Source organism: Limtongia smithiae (assembly GCF_038497785.1).
Source record: "Limtongia smithiae strain NRRL Y-17922 unplaced genomic scaffold V1518scaffold_10, whole genome shotgun sequence".
In the NCBI taxonomy this organism is placed as follows: Eukaryota; Fungi; Ascomycota; class Lipomycetes; order Lipomycetales; family Lipomycetaceae; genus Limtongia; species Limtongia smithiae.
The window spans coordinates 221,745-240,545 of record NW_027117631.1 but is presented as its reverse complement, the minus strand read 5'-3'; the positions used below and the strand labels follow the sequence as shown (position 1 = coordinate 240,545).

The 18,801-nt window shown below is 58.8% G+C and overlaps 5 protein-coding genes across 5 annotated transcripts; 4 read left to right on the top strand and 1 right to left on the bottom strand.

Annotated features, from left to right (window-relative positions):
- Positions 1-399: 399 nt before the first annotated feature.
- Positions 400-2,076, top strand: V1518DRAFT_438720 (uncharacterized protein; the record flags this gene model as incomplete). The annotated part of the gene is made up of 3 exons (XM_066906374.1): positions 400-433; positions 551-1,265; positions 1,296-2,076. 3 exons carry the CDS (start codon positions 400-402, stop codon positions 2,074-2,076), a joined length of 1,530 nt encoding a protein of 509 aa, XP_066758137.1.
- A 725-nt stretch (positions 2,077-2,801) lies between these two features.
- V1518DRAFT_376043 (alpha-helical ferredoxin) lies at positions 2,802-3,638 on the top strand (the record flags this gene model as incomplete). Its single annotated transcript, XM_066901527.1, has 1 exon — positions 2,802-3,638. One exon carries the CDS (start codon positions 2,802-2,804, stop codon positions 3,636-3,638), a length of 837 nt encoding a protein of 278 aa, XP_066758136.1.
- A 2,326-nt stretch (positions 3,639-5,964) lies between these two features.
- On the top strand, positions 5,965-7,896 carry V1518DRAFT_420287 (uncharacterized protein). Its single transcript, XM_066904962.1, has 2 exons — positions 5,965-6,221; positions 6,409-7,896. The coding sequence occupies exons 1-2, from the start codon at positions 6,110-6,112 to the stop codon at positions 7,635-7,637; spliced, it is 1,341 nt and encodes a 446-aa protein (XP_066758135.1). The 5' UTR covers positions 5,965-6,109; the 3' UTR covers positions 7,638-7,896.
- On the bottom strand, positions 7,693-8,916 carry V1518DRAFT_420284 (uncharacterized protein). Its single transcript, XM_066904961.1, has 2 exons — positions 8,247-8,916; positions 7,693-8,194 (listed from the first exon to the last, which is right to left on the bottom strand). Exons 1-2 carry the CDS (start codon positions 8,829-8,831, stop codon positions 7,793-7,795), a joined length of 987 nt encoding a protein of 328 aa, XP_066758134.1. The 5' UTR covers positions 8,832-8,916; the 3' UTR covers positions 7,693-7,792.
- Positions 8,917-15,194: 6,278 nt separating this feature from the next.
- On the top strand, positions 15,195-18,219 carry V1518DRAFT_73439 (uncharacterized protein). Its single transcript, XM_066906662.1, has one exon. It carries the CDS (start codon positions 15,509-15,511, stop codon positions 18,023-18,025), a length of 2,517 nt encoding a protein of 838 aa, XP_066758133.1. The 5' UTR covers positions 15,195-15,508; the 3' UTR covers positions 18,026-18,219.
- The last annotated feature ends 582 nt before the right edge of the window (positions 18,220-18,801 follow it).

Genomic DNA, 18,801 nt, shown 5'->3' with positions numbered 1-18,801 from the left:
CGAACTGGCGAAGAAGGCGGATTAAGGTTTAGATGGACCTCATCGCAGGCGCTGAAAGCGGCGCAGCTAAAATTGAAGAATGCGATTGTTTGAGCCCGTCACAGACGTGCCCAACGGACGCTTCCCCGCGACATCCACGAACAAATTCGAAAAAAAGGGACGGACGCTATAAGTAGCATTGCTAATTTTTTGATGCGGAAAAGTTGCCAGAGGACGGAATGCTTGGCTTTTGTAGCACGTCCAAGGAGCCATATAGAGAGCAAGGGATGAAACTCATCCGCTGGGAGAGAGAGGCCACACCTTTTCTGAGTTGCGGAGGCCACGACGGTAGATCTCTCTACTCCCCCGCGCCCCCGCATTTTTTGGTTGATCTATTAATACAGCTGCAGCCGCGCAACTATGAGAGCTACGCAGCGGCTTCCCAGCTGGCTTGGTGGCTATACAGGGCGAGCAGCACTAGAACGAGCGACAAAATTGAAGCGTGGCGTGCTGCAGCAGGTTCAAGCAAGAAACTATGTCGTCGAACAAATAGCTGCAGCGGCGACACTAGGCGGTGGTGACGACTCTGGCGAAGAAAGTGGCAAGAAGTCCGGTTCGGAGAAAGACGAGAGCAAGTACAAGCATGCAGCTTTCAGAGTCATGGAGACGGCCGCGGTGACGTTTGTGTCTCTCTCTGTGCTGGGGATCTCGGGATATGTCTACCACCGCTACTATCAGTCGCGAGTGCTGCGCAAAATTCTACGTGCATTTCAAGTCGGCGACCCTGCACTAGACTTGGCATTGCATTCACATCTTGGATATGAAGAAAATATTGACGCTGTCGTGCGAGATGAGCAAGAGGTGCTGGACAAGATCATTTCAGGGGAGATCCTTGGGCGATATTACCTGCTCATTGGCGAGAAAGGGACTGGCAAGTCGTCGATGTTGCTTGAGGCCATGCGTCGTGTGTCTGGATTGCGCTGTTCGATATTCGAGGCACACGCCGATCCGGAAATTGTGCGCATTCGCATGGGACGGGCGCTGAACTACGACTATCACGAAGACTATATCGGTTCGTTGTTTTCAATTCGTGGGCCACGAGACACCACTGCACTGCTAGACATTGAGCGTGCATTTGATAAGCTCGAAGAAGTAGCGTTGTCGGAGGTGAAGCGATCGGGCAAACCACTTATTCTGATTGTGAACTCGACGCATTTGCTGCGCGAAGATGACGACGGGCAGAACATACTAGAGCTGCTGCAGCAACGCGCAGAGGCGTTTGCAGCGTCAGGGCTAGTGACGATGATATTCAACAGTGACGACTATTGGGTCTACGAGCGGTTGAAGAGACTCGGCACGCGTCTGGACGTTGTGTCCATCAAAGACCTCGACCGCAAGAAGTCGGTTGACGCGCTACGGTCGTGGCGGAAGAAGTACTACGCAGAAAACCCGAGCGACGCAGAGTGCAACGAGATCTACGACATTGTCGGTGGCCGCCCGCAGTTTCTCAACCGCGTTTCGCAGCACCGCGACATGCTGGCACACGCGCGGTCGATAGTCGAGAGAGAGATGACGTGGTACCTGAACCAGTGCGGGCTGCTGGGAATGGACATGGACGACGACGTGATGGAGTCAGGCAAGTTCTCGGGATCGGCCATGCTGCTGATGAAAGAGCTTGTCGAGATGGATCGAGCGCATCGGGAAGAGCACGGCGAGCTGGGCGCAAAAGGGGACCACCATCTGCCATCGTTGCCGCTGTGGCGCGCGCGGCAGGTCATGACACGCGCGGACTACATTCAGCGGTACGACAACCTGAACATATTCACGATCGACTCCAACTCGATGGTGCGCGCGGACTCAGTGCCGATGATGGAGGCATTCCGGCAGATCGCGGCAATGCCAGGCTTCGACAAGCTGCTGGAGGACACTCTCGACCGGGTGAGCCAGATCGAGAGCCTAGGCCGTACACGGGAGCTGGTTGCAAAGGATCTGGTCGGCGCAGGACGGTACAGAATCACGTTTGAGAAGGGAAGTACGGGCAAAGAGATGTTTATCCAGGTTGTGCCTCCGCCAGAGGAAGAAGACGACGACGAGTAGTGCGCTCGCGCGGGCACTGCTAATCTAGAAGTTATCTGATGCATCAGTTTGTTATCGATGATCAGCAGTTCGTTAGAAATGTGGAGAAGGCACGAACCCCACGTCTCTAAACGGGGACTGTGGCCTAGAGGCACAGCCTGGTCCCGACAGCACGCCGCGCCAGCACTCTGTAATAGCCACGCGTTGATTGGCCGCGGCGTGTCCGCACACAGTGCGCGCCCGCGACCCCACATACAAACACATAGCGTCGCACTGCAGAATAGGTGCAGGCAGCCCGCGTAATTGAGTCCGCCGGATCCACGGGGAGCTGCTGCTGTGCGGAGATCAGACAGGCGCAGACAACGAGGGCCCGTACTGGCGGGCGGTCGCGGACAGGGTCACAAGGCCTGCAGAGGCAGAGCCGGGGAGGTCGGGAGCGCGAGCAATGGCGGGGCCACGATCCCAGCCAATCAGGGGCGGGTAGAGGGCGCATAAGTGGCGCGCCGGCAGTGCAGATGTGCGCGGCGGGCCAATCGGAGAGCAGGCAATTCAGTACGCGAGCGGGACGGTGCCGGAAGGCTTTGGCAAGCGGCGGACCGCCGCGGCAGGCGGCGAACTGCCCCGCGCTGGCAGTGTTAAACACCGTCTTTTCTTCTTCTCCTCCGTCCCCCATCCGCATCCGCGTCCCGCGCCCTTCCTGCACCCCCCCGTCTGCACCCACCTGCCCTCTGCACCTTGTCCATACGATGGCTCTTTCACGACAGTCTGTCCTCGCCGCACGCCGTCTCGCGGCGGTCGCCTCCCCCGCGTCTGGCACCATTGCCGCACGCAGTCTGGCCACCGCGACGTCGGCGCCCGCGCAGCCCGCCGCTGCTCCCCGCATGAAGAAGTTCCAGATCTACAGATGGAGTCCGGACGAGCCCGCCACGAAGCCGCATCTCCAGGAGTACAATGTCGATCTGAACGACTGCGGGCCTATGATGCTCGACGCGATCTTGAAGATCAAGAACGAGCAAGACTCGACGCTCACTCTTCGCCGATCGTGCCGCGAGGGCATCTGCGGATCGTGCGCGATGAACATCAACGGCACCAACACGCTTGCATGCCTGTGCAAGATCGACCAGGACGAGACCAAGACGACCAAGGTCTACCCGCTGCCGCACATGTTCGTCATCAAGGATCTCGTGCCGGACTTGACGCAGTTCTACAAGCAGTACAAGTCGATCAAGCCTTACCTCTACCGCGAGAGCTACCCCGCCGACGGCAAGGAGACGCTCCAGTCGATCGAGGACCGCAAGAAGCTCGACGGTCTGTACGAGTGCATCCTGTGCGCGTGCTGCTCGACGTCGTGCCCGTCGTACTGGTGGAACCAGGCCGAGTATCTGGGCCCCGCCATCCTTCTGCAGACCTACCGCTGGCTGGCCGACAGCCGCGATCACCACACCGAGGTGCGCAAGCAGGCGCTCGAGAACACAATGTCGCTGTATCGCTGCCACACGATCATGAACTGCTCCAGAACCTGCCCGAAGGGTCTCAATCCCGGCCTGGCTATCGCGCAAATCAAAAAGAGCATGTCGTTGTAGGCAGGGGGTCTGCAGCGCGCACGGACGAGAGGAGCATCTATACAGCCATGGCGACGCTTGAGTGTGCATCATAATTACGCAGGAGCCGGCATGATCGGAGGAGAGGAAGAACACCCAGTCTTGTCACATACTGTCTTCATTTGATATCGTTTGGCGTTTGTTTTTTTTTATTGTAATTGGTAGTACTAAGTGTGGGAATTGCTGCGCTATTCGGCACGACGAAAATGAAAGAAGAGCTTCCACGCACACTGAGGTGACGCCATGCGCGGAGGAGGCGCCGAAACCGCACGGATCACAGGACCTGTGAGTCCGCGGTGACCGATGCTTGTCGCCAAGGTTGTCGGACCAGCTTCGGCGGCGCGCAGCGGACACACTGCGCTGGCACGCCGCTCCCCGCGCAGTGCTGCGCCGGCGGGCTGGCCGCGAAGAGGCACTGCGCTGTCGAGACGTGCACCTCGCCCGGCAGCCTCGGAGGAGCGCCCTGCGGGCCGCGGTGCGCTCCCTCGCGGCGGGGACTCGCGCGCGCGGGGGCGCCGGGGGCGAGCGGGCCTGGGGCCATGTCGGAAGGGCACCCGGCCCCGGAACGACGGCGCGCGCCGGGCGGAAGGCGGACAGGCGACAAGGGTCCGCGAACTTCCTCTGCTCCGTGGGCCGGGCGTGGGGTTAGGGCGCGGCCGGCGACGTCGAGCGGCGCGCTGGGAGTTTCGCTAACCCACCGCTCTCTGCTCCCAGGCGGCGCACCGAGGCGCGTTCAGCAGCACGCGCGCCCCCAGCACCAGATGCAGCAGCAGCAGCTCACCGAGGCGACCCTAACGTCCGTCGGGCTCTGCACGCACCACTCCGCGCGGCGAGCATATGGCACGACCGGGCGATTGTTTGCCCTGCGCGCGGTAAATAAAAATAGCCCTCCTTCTCCCGCGCCGTCCCTTCCCCGTGGGGCGGCGCCTCTCTCGTCCCCTCGGCCCGCAGCGCGTCCACGACATTTGCTTATAAGCGCGTCGCGCCCCGGCTCCCCCGCGACCGCAGGCACGCCGGTCGGGCCCTCCTCGTCCTTGCCCGCCTCTGCTTTCGTGCGGCCGCCCGCTGCCTCGGGGGGGCGGATCACAGCGAACAGTCGCCGGTGGAGGACAGCTGGCCAGCGAACCGGCGGGTCTCGCTGGCGCTCCGCGCGGGCGCGCCGATCGCACGCACAACGGCACACCACTGCGCTCCCCGGCGGTCGACGCTCGCCGGCCGGCCGCGCCTGCGCACGCGACTGCGGGCGCGATGCACGTGCGGCCTACAGTGATGCTCGCGCGCCGTCGACGCGTCGAGACGCGTCTTGTTCTTCGACCACGGCAGACGCGACCGCCACGAGGCGGCGCCGCGGCGGCGCCGACCTTGGTCGGCCGCGTCGCTGGCGGTGCGGGCCCGCCGTGTCGCAGGGCTCTGTCGGCCGGGTGCCACGGCCGTCGTGCACATGCTGCTGCCTCGCCGCGGACCCCGACGGCGATGGCTCGCGACACCGCGACGCGCTGCGCGAGCGCCAGGGACCGTTTTGCGGGGAGACTAGCGCGCCGTTGGGAGGTTCCAGCCTGCTGCCCCGGGACGGCTAGCCAACCCCGCACACACGCGGTCTGAGCCGGCACGCCGCAGCCTTCGGGAGCGCGCCCCGGACGCACTCCGAGGCGGCGGCACACGGTGCGCCGCGACCGCGACGGGACAGTCGCGAGGGCGGCCCGCAGGGACAGGCTGCTGCCGTTGCGCGGCGGCGGCGCGAGACGGCGCGGGGCGGCGAGCGCGGGCCGGGCGGCGAGGCGCGCACGCGTGGTCGTGTGGGGGCGGGGGCCGTGGGAGGCGCGCGGAGAAGGCGAGGACGACGGCGGAACGGCCAGGCAGGGAGCGCAGGACCGCGGCCTGCGACGTCTGCGGGCGCGCAGCGGCGGCGCAGCGAGTCTCGAGTAATCTGCTCTCCGGCGTGCGCGACTGGGCCGGGGCGGCGCAGACAGCAGCGGGCACAGGAGCGCGCGATGGGCGCGGGCGCCGCAACCGACAGAGGCCCGGCGCAGGCGCGGGCGGCGCGCGCGGCAGCAGCCAATCACACAGGCCTCCGACAGCGGCGACGGAAGGGTGCGGCAGGCAGACGCAGGGCTAGGGCGGGGGCGCGTGGACGGGCACCCAGGACAGCGGGCGGGCCGGCGCGCGTCCCCGCGAGAGCCGACGCGGCGCTGGCGGGCGCAAGGCGCGAAAAATGGGTACACAGGTCGGAGGACGTCGCGGGGCGACGGGCGTCGCCAGCACAGCGCACTGCTGAAGGCAGCGCAGAAAGGCGCAGCGTTTTGTGTGGTAAGTCGGACGGGCGCAGAGAATTCGCACATTGCTCGCTCGCTGCTTCCCCACGGCTCTTTTCCTGCTGACCTTTGGCCTGCGTGGTTGTGTGCCAGAGACGCTTAGATATCGAGTCGGTTTACAGAGACATATATATACTTTCAATGGCCCGCCTCCACGCCTCCGCCGCCCTCTTCCGCCTTTCCGCTGCCCGACCCTCGTTCCCCCATCCCCGTTTCTCTGCCTCGCTCTACCGCTTCACAATGGCTGCTGGACGTGAGTGGCCTTGTTTTTGTCTGCGTTGCTGCCCTCCCCCAATTGGGTCGCCACACATGCGGTGTCGCGTGCCCACCCCCACGCCTCCCCCCGTCTGCCCCGCAGCGACGGGCTTCTCTGCGCACGCTCTTTTTTTTTTTTTGCTCCCCTCACAGACAACTACTGACAACGCGGCGTGCCGGTGCAGTCGCTACCAAGATCAAGGTCAAGAACCCCATCGTCGAGCTCGACGGCGACGAGATGACGCGCATCATCTGGCAGTTCATCAAGGACAAGCTCATCCTGCCGTACCTCGACATCGACCTCAAGTACTACGACCTCGGCATCGAGTACCGCGACCAGACCGACGACAAGGTCACGACCGACTCCGCGGAGGCCATCTTGAAGTACCAGGTCGGCGTGAAGTGCGCCACCATCACGCCGGACGAGGCTCGTGTCAAGGAGTTCAGTCTCAAGAAGATGTGGCTGTCGCCCAACGGCACCATCCGCAACATTCTCGGCGGCACGGTCTTCCGCGAGCCCATCGTCATCCCTGTCATTCCCCGCCTCGTCCCCGGGTGGACCGAGCCCATCATCATCGGCCGTCACGCGCACGGAGACCAGTACAAGGCGACCGACGTCGTGTACCCCACGGCCGGCAAGCTGGAGCTCGTCTTCACGCCCAAGGACGGCTCGCCCGTCATCACCAACACCGTCTTCGACTTCCCCAGCCCCGGCATCGGCCTCGCCATGTACAACACCGACGAGTCCATCACCGGCTTCGCCTACTCGTCGTTCGAGATGGCGCTTGCCAAGAAGTACCCGCTCTATCTCTCGACCAAGAACACCATTCTCAAGAAGTACGACGGCCGCTTCAAGGACATCTTCCAGGCCATCTACGACAACGAGTACAAGGAGAAGTACGAGGCGGCCGGGATCTGGTACGAGCACCGTCTCATCGACGACATGGTCGCCCAGATGATCAAGTCGTCCGGCGGCTTCGTCATCGCCATGAAGAACTACGACGGTGATGTCCAGTCCGACATTGTCGCCCAGGGCTTCGGCTCCCTCGGTCTCATGACCTCCGTCCTGATCTCCCCCGACGGCAAGACCTTCGAGTCTGAGGCTGCCCACGGCACCGTCACCCGCCACTACCGTGAGCACCAGAAGGGCCGCGAGACCTCCACGAACTCGATCGCGTCCATCTTCGCCTGGACTCGTGGTATTGAGCAGCGTGGCAAGCTCGATGGCACCCCCGAGGTCATTGAGTTCGCCAAGAAGCTCGAGCAGGCCACCATCGACGCTGTCAACCTTGACGGCATCATGACCAAGGACCTGGCTCTTGCTCAGGGCAAGAAGGAGCGGTCTGCCTGGGTCACCACCGAGGAGTACATCGACGCCGTCGCTGCGCGCCTGCAGAAGTCTTACGAGGCCTAGATCTGAGGAAACACGATCTTACGAGGGATGTAATTAGAAAAAGCAATCATTTAGTGCAGCTTTAATGAATATGTATACTTGGGTCACTGAGTCTGTGAGGTAATCCTGCACATCAATCTATTGAAACATCCACTGGTATCTCTATTTGCGGCGTCTCAACTACCACGGTTGCGCAGCGAGTTGTAGTGCTCACCCAAGCCATAGCTGTGTCGGTAAAATGCAATCCAGAGCGGCTCCTTCGTACCCGTCTCGTTCAGCGTGAGCTTCGCCCGCCCGCTCATCACAATGTTTACGGGGCAGTCGTACTCTCGCGCGAGAGCAAGAATCTCCATGTCGCCGCCCCATAGCGCCGTAGACTCGATCGCCGTGCAGTACGGCTCCAGCTCACGCGTGGTGAGCGTCTCCTCGTCGAACAGGAACGGCGCGAACGTGGAAGGGTCGCCGCGCATGTGAGCAGCCGCCCGGGCCCGCAGATCCGCGACGGTGGTGGTGACTCCGTGCCGTGCACGGAGCTGGTCGGCAAGCGAGGCGAATAAGCAATGTCCGTCCGGCGTAATCTGTGTAGTGCAAGTTAGCAACGACAAGAACCGTAACCGCGAGGGCTCTTACGTCAAACTCGACGAAGCCCTGTCGATCGGCGAGCGTCTTGATGTTATCCCGCTCAATGGCCCGCAGATCCGGCTGTGTCTCTGCCTCAAGCTCGGCCTGTGCGACTACGCGCTCGATCTCGGCCTTTTTGCGCGCCGCGCGCTCTCTTTGTCGGTTCTTCTTGCGTGGACCGGACGCTGCTTCTTGTGGTGCGGGCTGTGGTGCTGGAGCAGCCGCGGACTCAGAAGTGCCGACGTCTAGTAATAATTGCGCCAGTAGCCTTTCAGCAGCTGCTTCCTCGCTCTCCTCCCCGCCGTTCTCCTTCGGCTGCGCGCCACCGTCGCCTTCCTGATCCTCTGAACCGCCACCATTTTCGAGAGCACGCAACTCCTCCGCGTGCCTCGTCGCAAGCTCGCGTTCCATGGTCTCGCATTTCTCGAGCACTTGCTTCTTTTTCCGCTTTTCGCCCTTCGTTGCGGATTTGCGTAGACTTGTCGTTGCTGCGACGAGATCACGTTGTTCCTTGCGGTGTCGTGCCAGCAGCTCGTCGAGGCCCTCGACGGCGGCCGGGAGTGCAGCGGTCGGGGCATCGACTGTATCGGCCATTGAGTGTGTCACGCTGAAGGCAGGGAGTGGGGCGAGGATGGAGTGTCGTGGTGGTGTTCGTGAACTTGTTGGCGTCGTCCCGACGTCATGAAATAATTTGTGTCGCAGCATTGGAAAGCCGCGCCAATCTTCATCCCCTGCCTGCCCGTTCACTCACCTCACCAGCTCAAGATGATACGAGATAGGAGTATGGATAGTCGGGATCGTATGCAGTTAACACACAGAAACAGCATTAATCGATATGCGGGACAACGAAGAGCCGGGGAGTTGTTATGGTGAGCTCACTGCCGTCAATCGGGCCTTGGGGGCACACACTCGCTCACGCCGATTCATTTCACACATAACGGCACACCATGCACTTCATACACTAACTGAGAGCTAACAATGTGTAGGGAACAAAGAAGAAATGCGTGTGCAATGCTGGGTCAACTCGCAGTGCAAATAGAAGTTCCTCTACACAACTCGTATCAATGTTCCCTCGGCACTTTGGCTGAATTTGCGAATACAATCCCATCTTCTGCATGCTCTGAGCAATTTGGATGCATTCACGATGAACAGAAGCCCACATAGCTGAGAACTTACTTGACGGAGTGTTCCAACGTGAGCAGACATAGTTGGCCGGCCACGCAAGCTACGCGCATCCGCCGGGTTTGTACATTTCACACGCAGTCTGTGCTAGTATGGGCTATACGTGGACACTCAAGTACCTGTTAGAAGCCGCGCGTGGAAGCGGTAAGGGCGTGAATTACCGAGGTGTTAAACGCATGTATGACGTGGGACGGAATGTAGGCATTTCTTGTCGTCGCCATACAGCAATCATGCACCAACATAGTGCGAACATTCGCCAGTCACGCGCTGAGTCCAGCACGATCTTCTTTAACTCGACACACGACGTGTTTGCGACAGACTCCACCAGCGTTTTGCCTCCCAATCACGTATTCCAGGTGTGCATGCTGAACCAGATCACCACAGAAAATCGAGCTCAGTTGGCACGTGAGTAGTACATTCATGGCTCCGTCAGTATCTGGCTGCCGAGACTTGCGCATGATCAATTACTAGTACGTCTTGTGCCATTTGCCAGTGCAGTTTCTCGACCGCAGTCTCACATGCCACAAGACGTACCAGTAGCTGTCGCCAAGACTGTTAGTACTGACAGCAAGCAGAGAATATCAGTTGCCGCATGTCAGTTTCTAGAGCGTGTGACTAGGTGACAATTGCAGCAACATGTGGACATAGAAGTCGCTCGTGCAGCATTCAGGAACTGGTCATAGAGACGAGCGGTCTAAGGATCCGAGCTCATACTCATTGGCTCGTCTCCTGGCTACCTATCCATGCCTGTGCGAGAGTAGAGTCATTTGTTATGTGCCGACAATGTCACACTGCGATCTCTCGGACTGCATCACAGCGCCGCGACTTAATGACAGATCCACAGCGTCGCCAACAACCAACACAAGGACTGAGAAGCATACACTGCAGTAATTAATGACTGAGCCACATTGGCGCAAGCGACATAGCAACCAGAAGAAGTCAAGGTTAGCACAAACGGCAGCTGAATCAACACGAGAGGGACAGAACATATTCGTCGCCGAGAATTGACGCAAAATCGGCTGCTTGTCCAGCAACTACCAGACTCTATACACAATGGCCCACTAGCAGCTCCTGCCAGCAAAGGAGGAACGCGATGGGCGGTTGACAGTCAGCGACAACACTCGCAGTAAGTAGATCTAAATCCAAGCTGGTGCAGGGTCGCGTCGACATGCAGTAAGAACTCGGAGCGATGGCACGACCATGGCCTGCGCTGCCGGACGAATCTTCGACAGCTGACGAGACTGAGGAACTCTCCGCTGTCGTGAAAATAGCGAGGAGGGTTCAAGCAAATATGAATACTAGGTCCAGTAGCATATCATAAATAGTTAGTTAGCACGAGACGACAAGGAAAGGCGCATAGTTTGAGTAAGGAAGGGCACGCATGAAGACGAGGGACAAGTACGCCAGCAGAAGACAGAACTGAAGTCAACACAGATTGGTGGTGTGACATCCATCTAGTTGAGAAACTCGAGAGAGCCGGAGCACGATTGAGGCAGGACCCTGGCACTCGACCAAGAACACCGTAGTCTCTGGAACTCCCCTTCACGCATTTGACAATTCTCATCAAGCTATACCGGAGTAAATTTTTTGATGTAGGCTCTCGCTGTAATTATTATATATAGTCGGTCTCCATATTATTTTGAAAATGCTTATTTTGTTGTGTCACCAGCAGGAAGATTGCCCCTCAGGGGCAGGAAGCTAATCTCATCTCATCTCATCGCACTAAGTCAGGGGGGACTGAGCGATCTCGCATTTGGCTCTCAAATCACCACTGAAAGAACCTATTTGTTCGTATAACATGTATCCACGCTAACAATAAATTAGAGGCAGTTGAAGAGCCTCCCAAGATTTACGCTTGTATGAGGAACTTTGACATACCAGAAGTAAGACCGCTGTGCGGGACACATTTCAGCAGGTCACGTCACTTCTCCAGACAGCTATACGTCGCCACTGCGATTGTTGCGTCTCTGGGAGCTTGGAATTTGTGCCCTGAAGTTTGGATGGCGCTGCCTGTCATTACACGCATGACCGTGATTTCCAGCTGAGCGGCCATCAAATATCATGTGAGCTTGTGAGACGCGTCGAACGCGTCTGTAGAACTTGTGAGCAGCACACCACTGTGTGGATAGGGCCAAGCTCGAGAGCTGGCTGAGTATATACATCCCGGCTATAATGGAAGAGCCGGCAGGGCAATTACGTGGATGAGAGTGGTTTAGTCAGATCTTGCGCAGGACGCGTTCGATCAAGATACCTATACTACTACAACCGAGAGAGCTTGACGTTCAAAAAATTTATTACTGCCACTTCAAATAATAATTCGCCAAGGTCAGAAGGGATAAGTTCAGTTCATGTGAGAACGACCCAGCTGTCATGCCACTTCCCCTGTTAAGACGACGATACGCGTTTCGTCTCGGTGTTCTCGGGGCTGCCATCCGAATCGCGTGTGTCGCCCTGATGGTGGTGTCAGATCACAAGTGGAATATCATCGGCAAAATTGTGCGCAGGACCTGCACCTGTCTGGCGTGCGATGCGTGGCGTAGGGCCGCCGGCAGAGGCGGGCCGGTGCCGGCGGCCTGGACTGAGTTACGACGACATCGATTCGACGTGTCTGAGCTGGATGAAAGACGGCAGCACGCGTCGCACCGATCGGTCTATAAGAATGCGTGTAATTGTTAGTGACTTCTTGTTTGCTTCCTCTCTTTCATGATTGGTGGACCATTCACTCGGGATTCACTCATCTCTGCAGCGGTACGTGGTCTCGGACAGAAGCCACGTTTGTGCGACGCACAGTGCTCTACAGGCCAACATGCACGATCGACGCCCTCACTAGCGAGGTCGCCGTCACGGTGACGAGGAATGGCTAAATATAGGAAGTGTGCTGAACGCGCTGTTTCCCGGGACCGACGGCCATCGCTGCACTCAGCTCAGCACACACTTCGCAAGTGAGCAGGTCTCACGAGCACGCCACGCCAATTACTGCGGCGGCCACTGTTGTTCCGAGCCCGTGGTGGTGTGCGTGCTTGCTCGACCGACTGCAAGCCCGAACTCTCGCAAGTGATCCTCTCGCTGCTTCTTGGGCTCTAGTCATGTCCACACGTCTCACTCTCTACTCCTATATCTGTCCGAATAGCGAGTTTTCCCACCGATCGCCCAAGCGACTTGAGACAGCCTGAGGCGCCAAACATTCATCGCTTCGCGTGACTCGGCAGTAAGAGCACGTTGAGCGACCAACTGAGTCCTTCTGCCACGCTTATGTAACGTGCTGTGTAGGATGCCCATGTAGTATCACCACAATTGTGTGAGAGTCAACATGGAGGTTCGTGGAGCGTCAGTAAGTAAGCTCCAATACGGCTGTCTGCAGCACACAGGTCTTGCGGCGAGCGCGGGTCCTGGTGACAACGCGTGTCCGACGCGTCCGTCAGCCCAGGCAAGCGGTCTCTTTGCTCTGCGTCTAGAAACCACGCCGCAGTTTCCTTTTCGCGCAAGCGAGGCCCCTCTGTCCTCACGGCGCTAGGCGATTCGCAAAGCTTGACGCAATTTCAGAGGCGCCGACTCGCCAGTGACGCTTCGGGGATGTCGTCGCATCAGGCGGCCTCGCCTCGCCGCAGCCGTCGCGTGCCGCAGCCGCGTGTGCAGCGGCTGAAGCACTCTATATCCAGCGCTGCGCCACATGCAACGGCAACGGCCGACGATAACGACGAAATTTGATTGCACGCATCGATGCCACAGGGGCATGGAATGGAAGGAAGAGAAGCGGAAGGTCAAGGACCACGGGGGTGTGCGCGTGCTACTGCCGGATTTCGACGACCGGCAGTGCAGCGCACTCCTGGCCGCACTCAGGAGCAAGGGGATTTTTTGGCGAGACAGCTCAGTGGAGTTTCCTGAGATCTTGGCGTTTTCCTTTCCTAGTCCGTCAAGACTCATGTGCAGCAGCAGCTGCTCCTTGCCACTAGGCAGTCTTAGTTCTGTGTAGGATGTTTTGACGCGTTGGCAGCTCCTGTCCAATGTGCGCTGGCAGGGAGCCCGCATCGCCGCAGCTGCCAAGTAGCGTCGCGATTCGCGACCCCTGATCTCTTGGGCTGCAGTCTGCAGACCCCTAGTTTATCAGATACATCCCCACGAACACGATGCCCGTGGGGCTAACGGTCGAGGGCTACACCACGCGATGCATTGCCAGCACCAGCAGCACATGGATCTATTTTGCGCACGCGAGATCACGCGTTCCACGACACACGAGTCCTGGAGGGCGAAGTGTAGAGTGGCGAGGGATGCCACGCCGGGGGGGACGACTACTGCGACGAGGGCAGCACGTGCTGGGCCGGGCGTTAGAGACCGAGGACGACGAAATGACTCATGGGACAGCCCCTGGCGTTGGGTGGCGATGGCGGTTGACACGACGTTGAAGAACGCGTCTAGTTAAGGGGCTCTACTGCAGCACGAACGCGGTGCTCGTGCGAGTCCAGTCTCCAGCCAGCACCATAACTACTTAACAACCGCCCCGGGCCGCACTTGCTCATTGCTTACCACCCGCCGACTTGTCGAAATTTCTTGCCCGCACTCCCTCATTCAAAGACCAGCAGCCATGGGTGCCTTTGCGCGGCTCATCTCTCGCCTCGTCAGCCTGTCCAAGGGCGACGGCCACCTCACCTGTCTCGAGTGCGGCGCCACCCTGAACGACCAGGAAATCATCTTCTGCTTCCCCTGTACGCTTTCCGTCTCTGTACATCCGTATGCCCCGCTAACATCTTGCGCGCGCTATCACTCAGGCCAGAGAAAAATCAGGGACGAGCCTCCCCGCTAAAGGCTAATAATCGAGACCCTTAATGCTCACGGATCCGACTTCGTCGCTCCGCTGCTGAGAAAGGGGTCGGACAAGACGGGAACATTTATTGCGACATTTTGCTTTTGCTCCGAACTCATTTTTTGTCTCTTCTGCGACAGCAGCCGCTGCATACCACTTGCTCTACTCTTGGCGCCGCCTTGCAGCCTGGGAGGAGTCTCGTCCACAGGAGCGCTTGCGTCAGGACACACCGCGCTGGGGACACGTCCCGGTAGGGTTTATATATCTCAGGGTCATGTGGCACTGCCGAGTCGAGACCTCTATCGCTGCCAGACTTACTAATATGTAGTACCTATCATAGCTGTAAATATATAATCAAATCACAGTGATTGATCGGCGGCGGAGAAGCAACTAGCCGGCTTACTAAAGCTGGAGTCGACGACTGCAAGGGGCCGCCGGGCAATATGCATTATCGCAAGGGTTCGCGGACTTCCTGCTGACGACGCGGAACGAAGTGCGCGAGTGTTCACCGGGGAAAAGAGGGGTAGACCAGCGGACGGCAAATTGGCGACGGAACCCCAACTTGCTGCATTCGGAGCGCCGGAAGCCGCACCGGTTACTGCGGCGGCGTCGTGCGGGGCGGCGCAGCGCGGGATACGCTTTCCGATGCGAACACGGCATCCGGGCCCCGGAGCTGAGAGATATTATCACAGCCACGACGAACAGGCTCAGCCGAGAAGGCGATTCGAAACTGGCAGAGCGCTCTTCGACGCAGCGCAGGACTGCAAGGCAGAGCAGGGCGTGCTGATGGTGCGCCTCTGGTGTCTGCGGCCAGATGAGGCCAGACCTTGGTCGCAAGGAGCAGGACTAGTGTCAAGAGCGGAGAACAGCACGAAGGGCCTGTGCTGTACGAGCGGGAAGGAGCGGAGCACCGCGGAGCAGCACACACAAAACGCGGGGAAATGAGTCCGCCAGGCAGCGCGCGGAGACCGTGCGGTAAACTTCCCCGCAATTTGTGAGCCGCGCGTAATCCTGGGGAAAGCGCACTCAACAATCTGCAAGCCTAGAGAACATACTGCCGCTGTCAAAAGCCGCAGTGCGCGCGCCCGCAATATGACGACGCAAAAGGCGCGGAGAGCCACTTGATATTTCCGGCGGGGCTCGGCCCCTTCTCGCGCGTTGCGGAGCTCCTTCGTATATCTTCACGCCCGGGCTCCATTGCGCGCGTCAGCGGCGCATTTTCCTAGTAGTCGTCTGCCCCGTTCTCTCGCCTTGGTTCTGTGCCTTCTTGTACTTGCTCGTGTACGAAATGCCGGTCCCCGGCGGCATCCGCGCTTTTTCAGCGTCGTCCGCGTCTGCCTCCACCGCCGCATCTTCGTTCTCGTCCATGCAATCTGTCCTGCAGCTGGCCTCTATTTCGAGCCTCTCTGCCGATGCCTCTCGTTCCGCACTTTCCGGCTCCACGGCACGCCGTCCGCGGCGCCAATTTGTCTGTCGCCATTGCAGCGTTGCGTTCAAGCGCGGCGAACACCTGGCGCGGCACGAGCGTTCGCATACTGCAGAGCGCCCGTTTGTGTGTACCGTGTGCGAGCGCGGGTTCACAAGGAAAGACTTACTTGTGAGGCATCAACGAATGTGTGACGGAACACGGAAGCGCCGGAAGGAGCGGAGACGATCGATCATCCAGCGGATTATTGTACGTCCTGAGGAGTGCGAGGAAGACACAAGCGATGCAGTGCGGCCGGAATTAAATCCTGTGGAGGCACCAGGTTTACTGGTCGATCATCAGCAGCAACTGCCCTCTTGGAGCGACGATATGTTTACACAATTACTGGACTTCACGTCCGACGTCTTACCAAAGCCAGAAGCTACCGAAGCGAAGTCGCCTTCTCCGCCGGCGTCGGTGCAGCCGCAGCAAGCACCAACATCGCACACCGATCTCGGTGACTGGTCGTTTTTTGACCAGTTTGCTATCCCCGATACACTTCCAAGCGAGTCTACCCAGCCTGATATGATTGCAATCCTCACTCCGGTCCCGCAAGATTGCTCTACCAGCGCAGAGACGTATGATGTGTCAACTAATGCGCCGCTACTTCCGGAGCTCGACTCGCCGTACTATTCGCAGTTCCTCTCGCTACCCACTCTACCCGCTACGACTCCACCTCCCGCGTCTAATCGGCCGCAGCAACAGCAGTCCACGAGAGTACCTTCCGTTTCATTTGACAACGAATGTCGCCAGGCTATGAGCAGGTTGCTCGCTGACCTTACCACGAGCCGCGACTACGCCTTGTTCGACGCACAGACGATCCGCCGCTACATTACGCTCTATGTTGTCAGCTTTAGCCACCACTTCCCAATTGTGCACAATTCCGTGTTCCAATTTAGCGTGCTACGAAATTACCTCGCAACCGCAGACCAGTACTCCACCAAGCAGAGCGAGCCGACATACCCGTGGGAGGCGGTATCCATATCGGTTCTGGTGATCGTAATGGCTGCCGTCGGTGCGGTACACTGCCACGCGCACCGTGACGCGCGCGTCCTCCGCAGCTGGGCACGGAAGCTCTTCGACGCCTTGCCATCCGAGGCCACGCTCCCCGACGACCGGCGTCTCGCGTTAGTACAAGCGCGATTGATTTTAAGCGGGTTTGACGCGTGGAGTGGTGATGACACGTGCATGCAGCTTGCACTTGATGAGCAAGCCTTCTTCGCGCGGTACTGCCATGGCGGACTGCGGAAGCGCCGAGATCGGGATTCACGTTCGTGGAAGCACTGGGTTACGCGCGAATCGTGCCATCGTATATATTGGGGGATTTTCATACTCATGTCAGATTACAATATCACGTTTCACCAGATGTTACCGCTGAGAATGCATGACACCTGCGTATTGCTACCGGACAGCGAGGCGTTATGGCTAGCGAGCAACGAAAAGGAATGGCGCGCACTCGTGGCGGATTGCCCTGTGCCTGCGAGTATTCAGGACGTTGCGATTACAATTCTTGGCACAGATGGAGAGAATAGCATTGTCAAAGACAGCGACAATGACAGCTGCGAGATCCGAAGTGACGTATATTCTCGACGCCGGGACTCCTCAGCGTCTAACCGGAGCGACATCTCGCTCTCCTCGTCGACCAACACGCCCGTTCCAGACTCACCGTTCTCGAACATGACCTCACTTACCTCGCTCGATGAGGACGACAATAACAACGACGCGTCTTCGCCATCTGCGCACCCCGCCACCGACATGTCGCCAAATAAGGATCCAAACGTGCTCTCGCTCTTTTCAGTATTCGTGACAGTGCACGTCGTCATGAACCACATCTGGTCCGCGGACAAGGTACTTCACATCGGCCGCAACAGCACCACGCCGCGCCTCCACGAGCTGAACCGGCTTCGCGCGTTCGCGCTACAGCAGGCTGAGCGACTGCTCATGCAGAACGAAGCCGCTCTCACAATGCGTAGGACGATGAGCGGTGAACACATGGCACCTTTACCAGGAGCCTATGACGCGGTGACATGCTCGATGATATTTAACGCTTGCTCGCTTGTTCGTGTGATGCAGATTCGACTCTTCAAGTCCTCGAGCGCACTAAACAGTTTATTGTGCGACCCCGAGTCTGCTTCGAACACTGACGAGGCGCTAGAGGAGTTTCTCAACGTGATGCCGGAAATGAGCGTTCCTGCCGTCGAGAAAGCGCTTGAGGAAGCGGTAATAGGGCTTGAAGTGCAAGCGCGTGCAGTGAAAAACGGAGCATCGGGAAAGCGGTTGAGTCCGGCGTACTGGGGTATCGAGCATGCGCTATGCGGATGGGATTCAAGTGAGTTCTGATAGAGGTGAGGGAAATTATGAGAGAACTTGGCTAATTTGTCTTACAGTCCTATTTCTCTCGCGTTGGTTACATGAGATCGAGGTGCGCATGGCGGCGTCTGGGTACATCCCATCCGAAACAGAAGTTTCTCTCCTCCGTCGGATCCAAGGCGTTCTTCGCGAGGCCTCCATACTCAAAGACGCTTCGACTACTTCCACCACCGCGGAGACGTACGACGATCCGTTCCACGTCGCGGCCGCCCGCACCACACCGCCAGCTGAGCTATCTGCGCCACAACAAACAGGTTTCCGCTCCACCCTCTCTCTCGCAGCCGCGATTGCTGAATTCTGCTCCGACGTCTTCTCGGAGAGCTATATCTGGGGCGTCACTTTGCGCATGGCGCGGGTTCTACGCAAGCTCGCAGAGAAGTATCGCATCCGAAATCTGCACTCGCGGGTCATGGTGTTTGACGAGCGCAGTGTTGCCATGATGGAAGACACCAGCGGCACCTCTAGCACTGGCGTCGGAGGATTTGGTGCTGCGGATATGTTTTTCCAGACCATGCACGTCGGACAGCGTGAGCGCCAACGGCAGGAACGCGAGCAGCAGCGGAGACAACAACAACGTCAACGTCATCGGAGCAGCAGTGTCTGCAGTAGTAACAGCAGTAGCAGCACAATTGCCACCGTTGCCACTTCTTCGAGCGGTAGTGGGATAAGCAACGTCGCTGATGGAGACGCGAATAAGACGAGTGGCGCGATAGGCGAAGCCGTGAGTCTGAGCCGGTTCGAGAGCT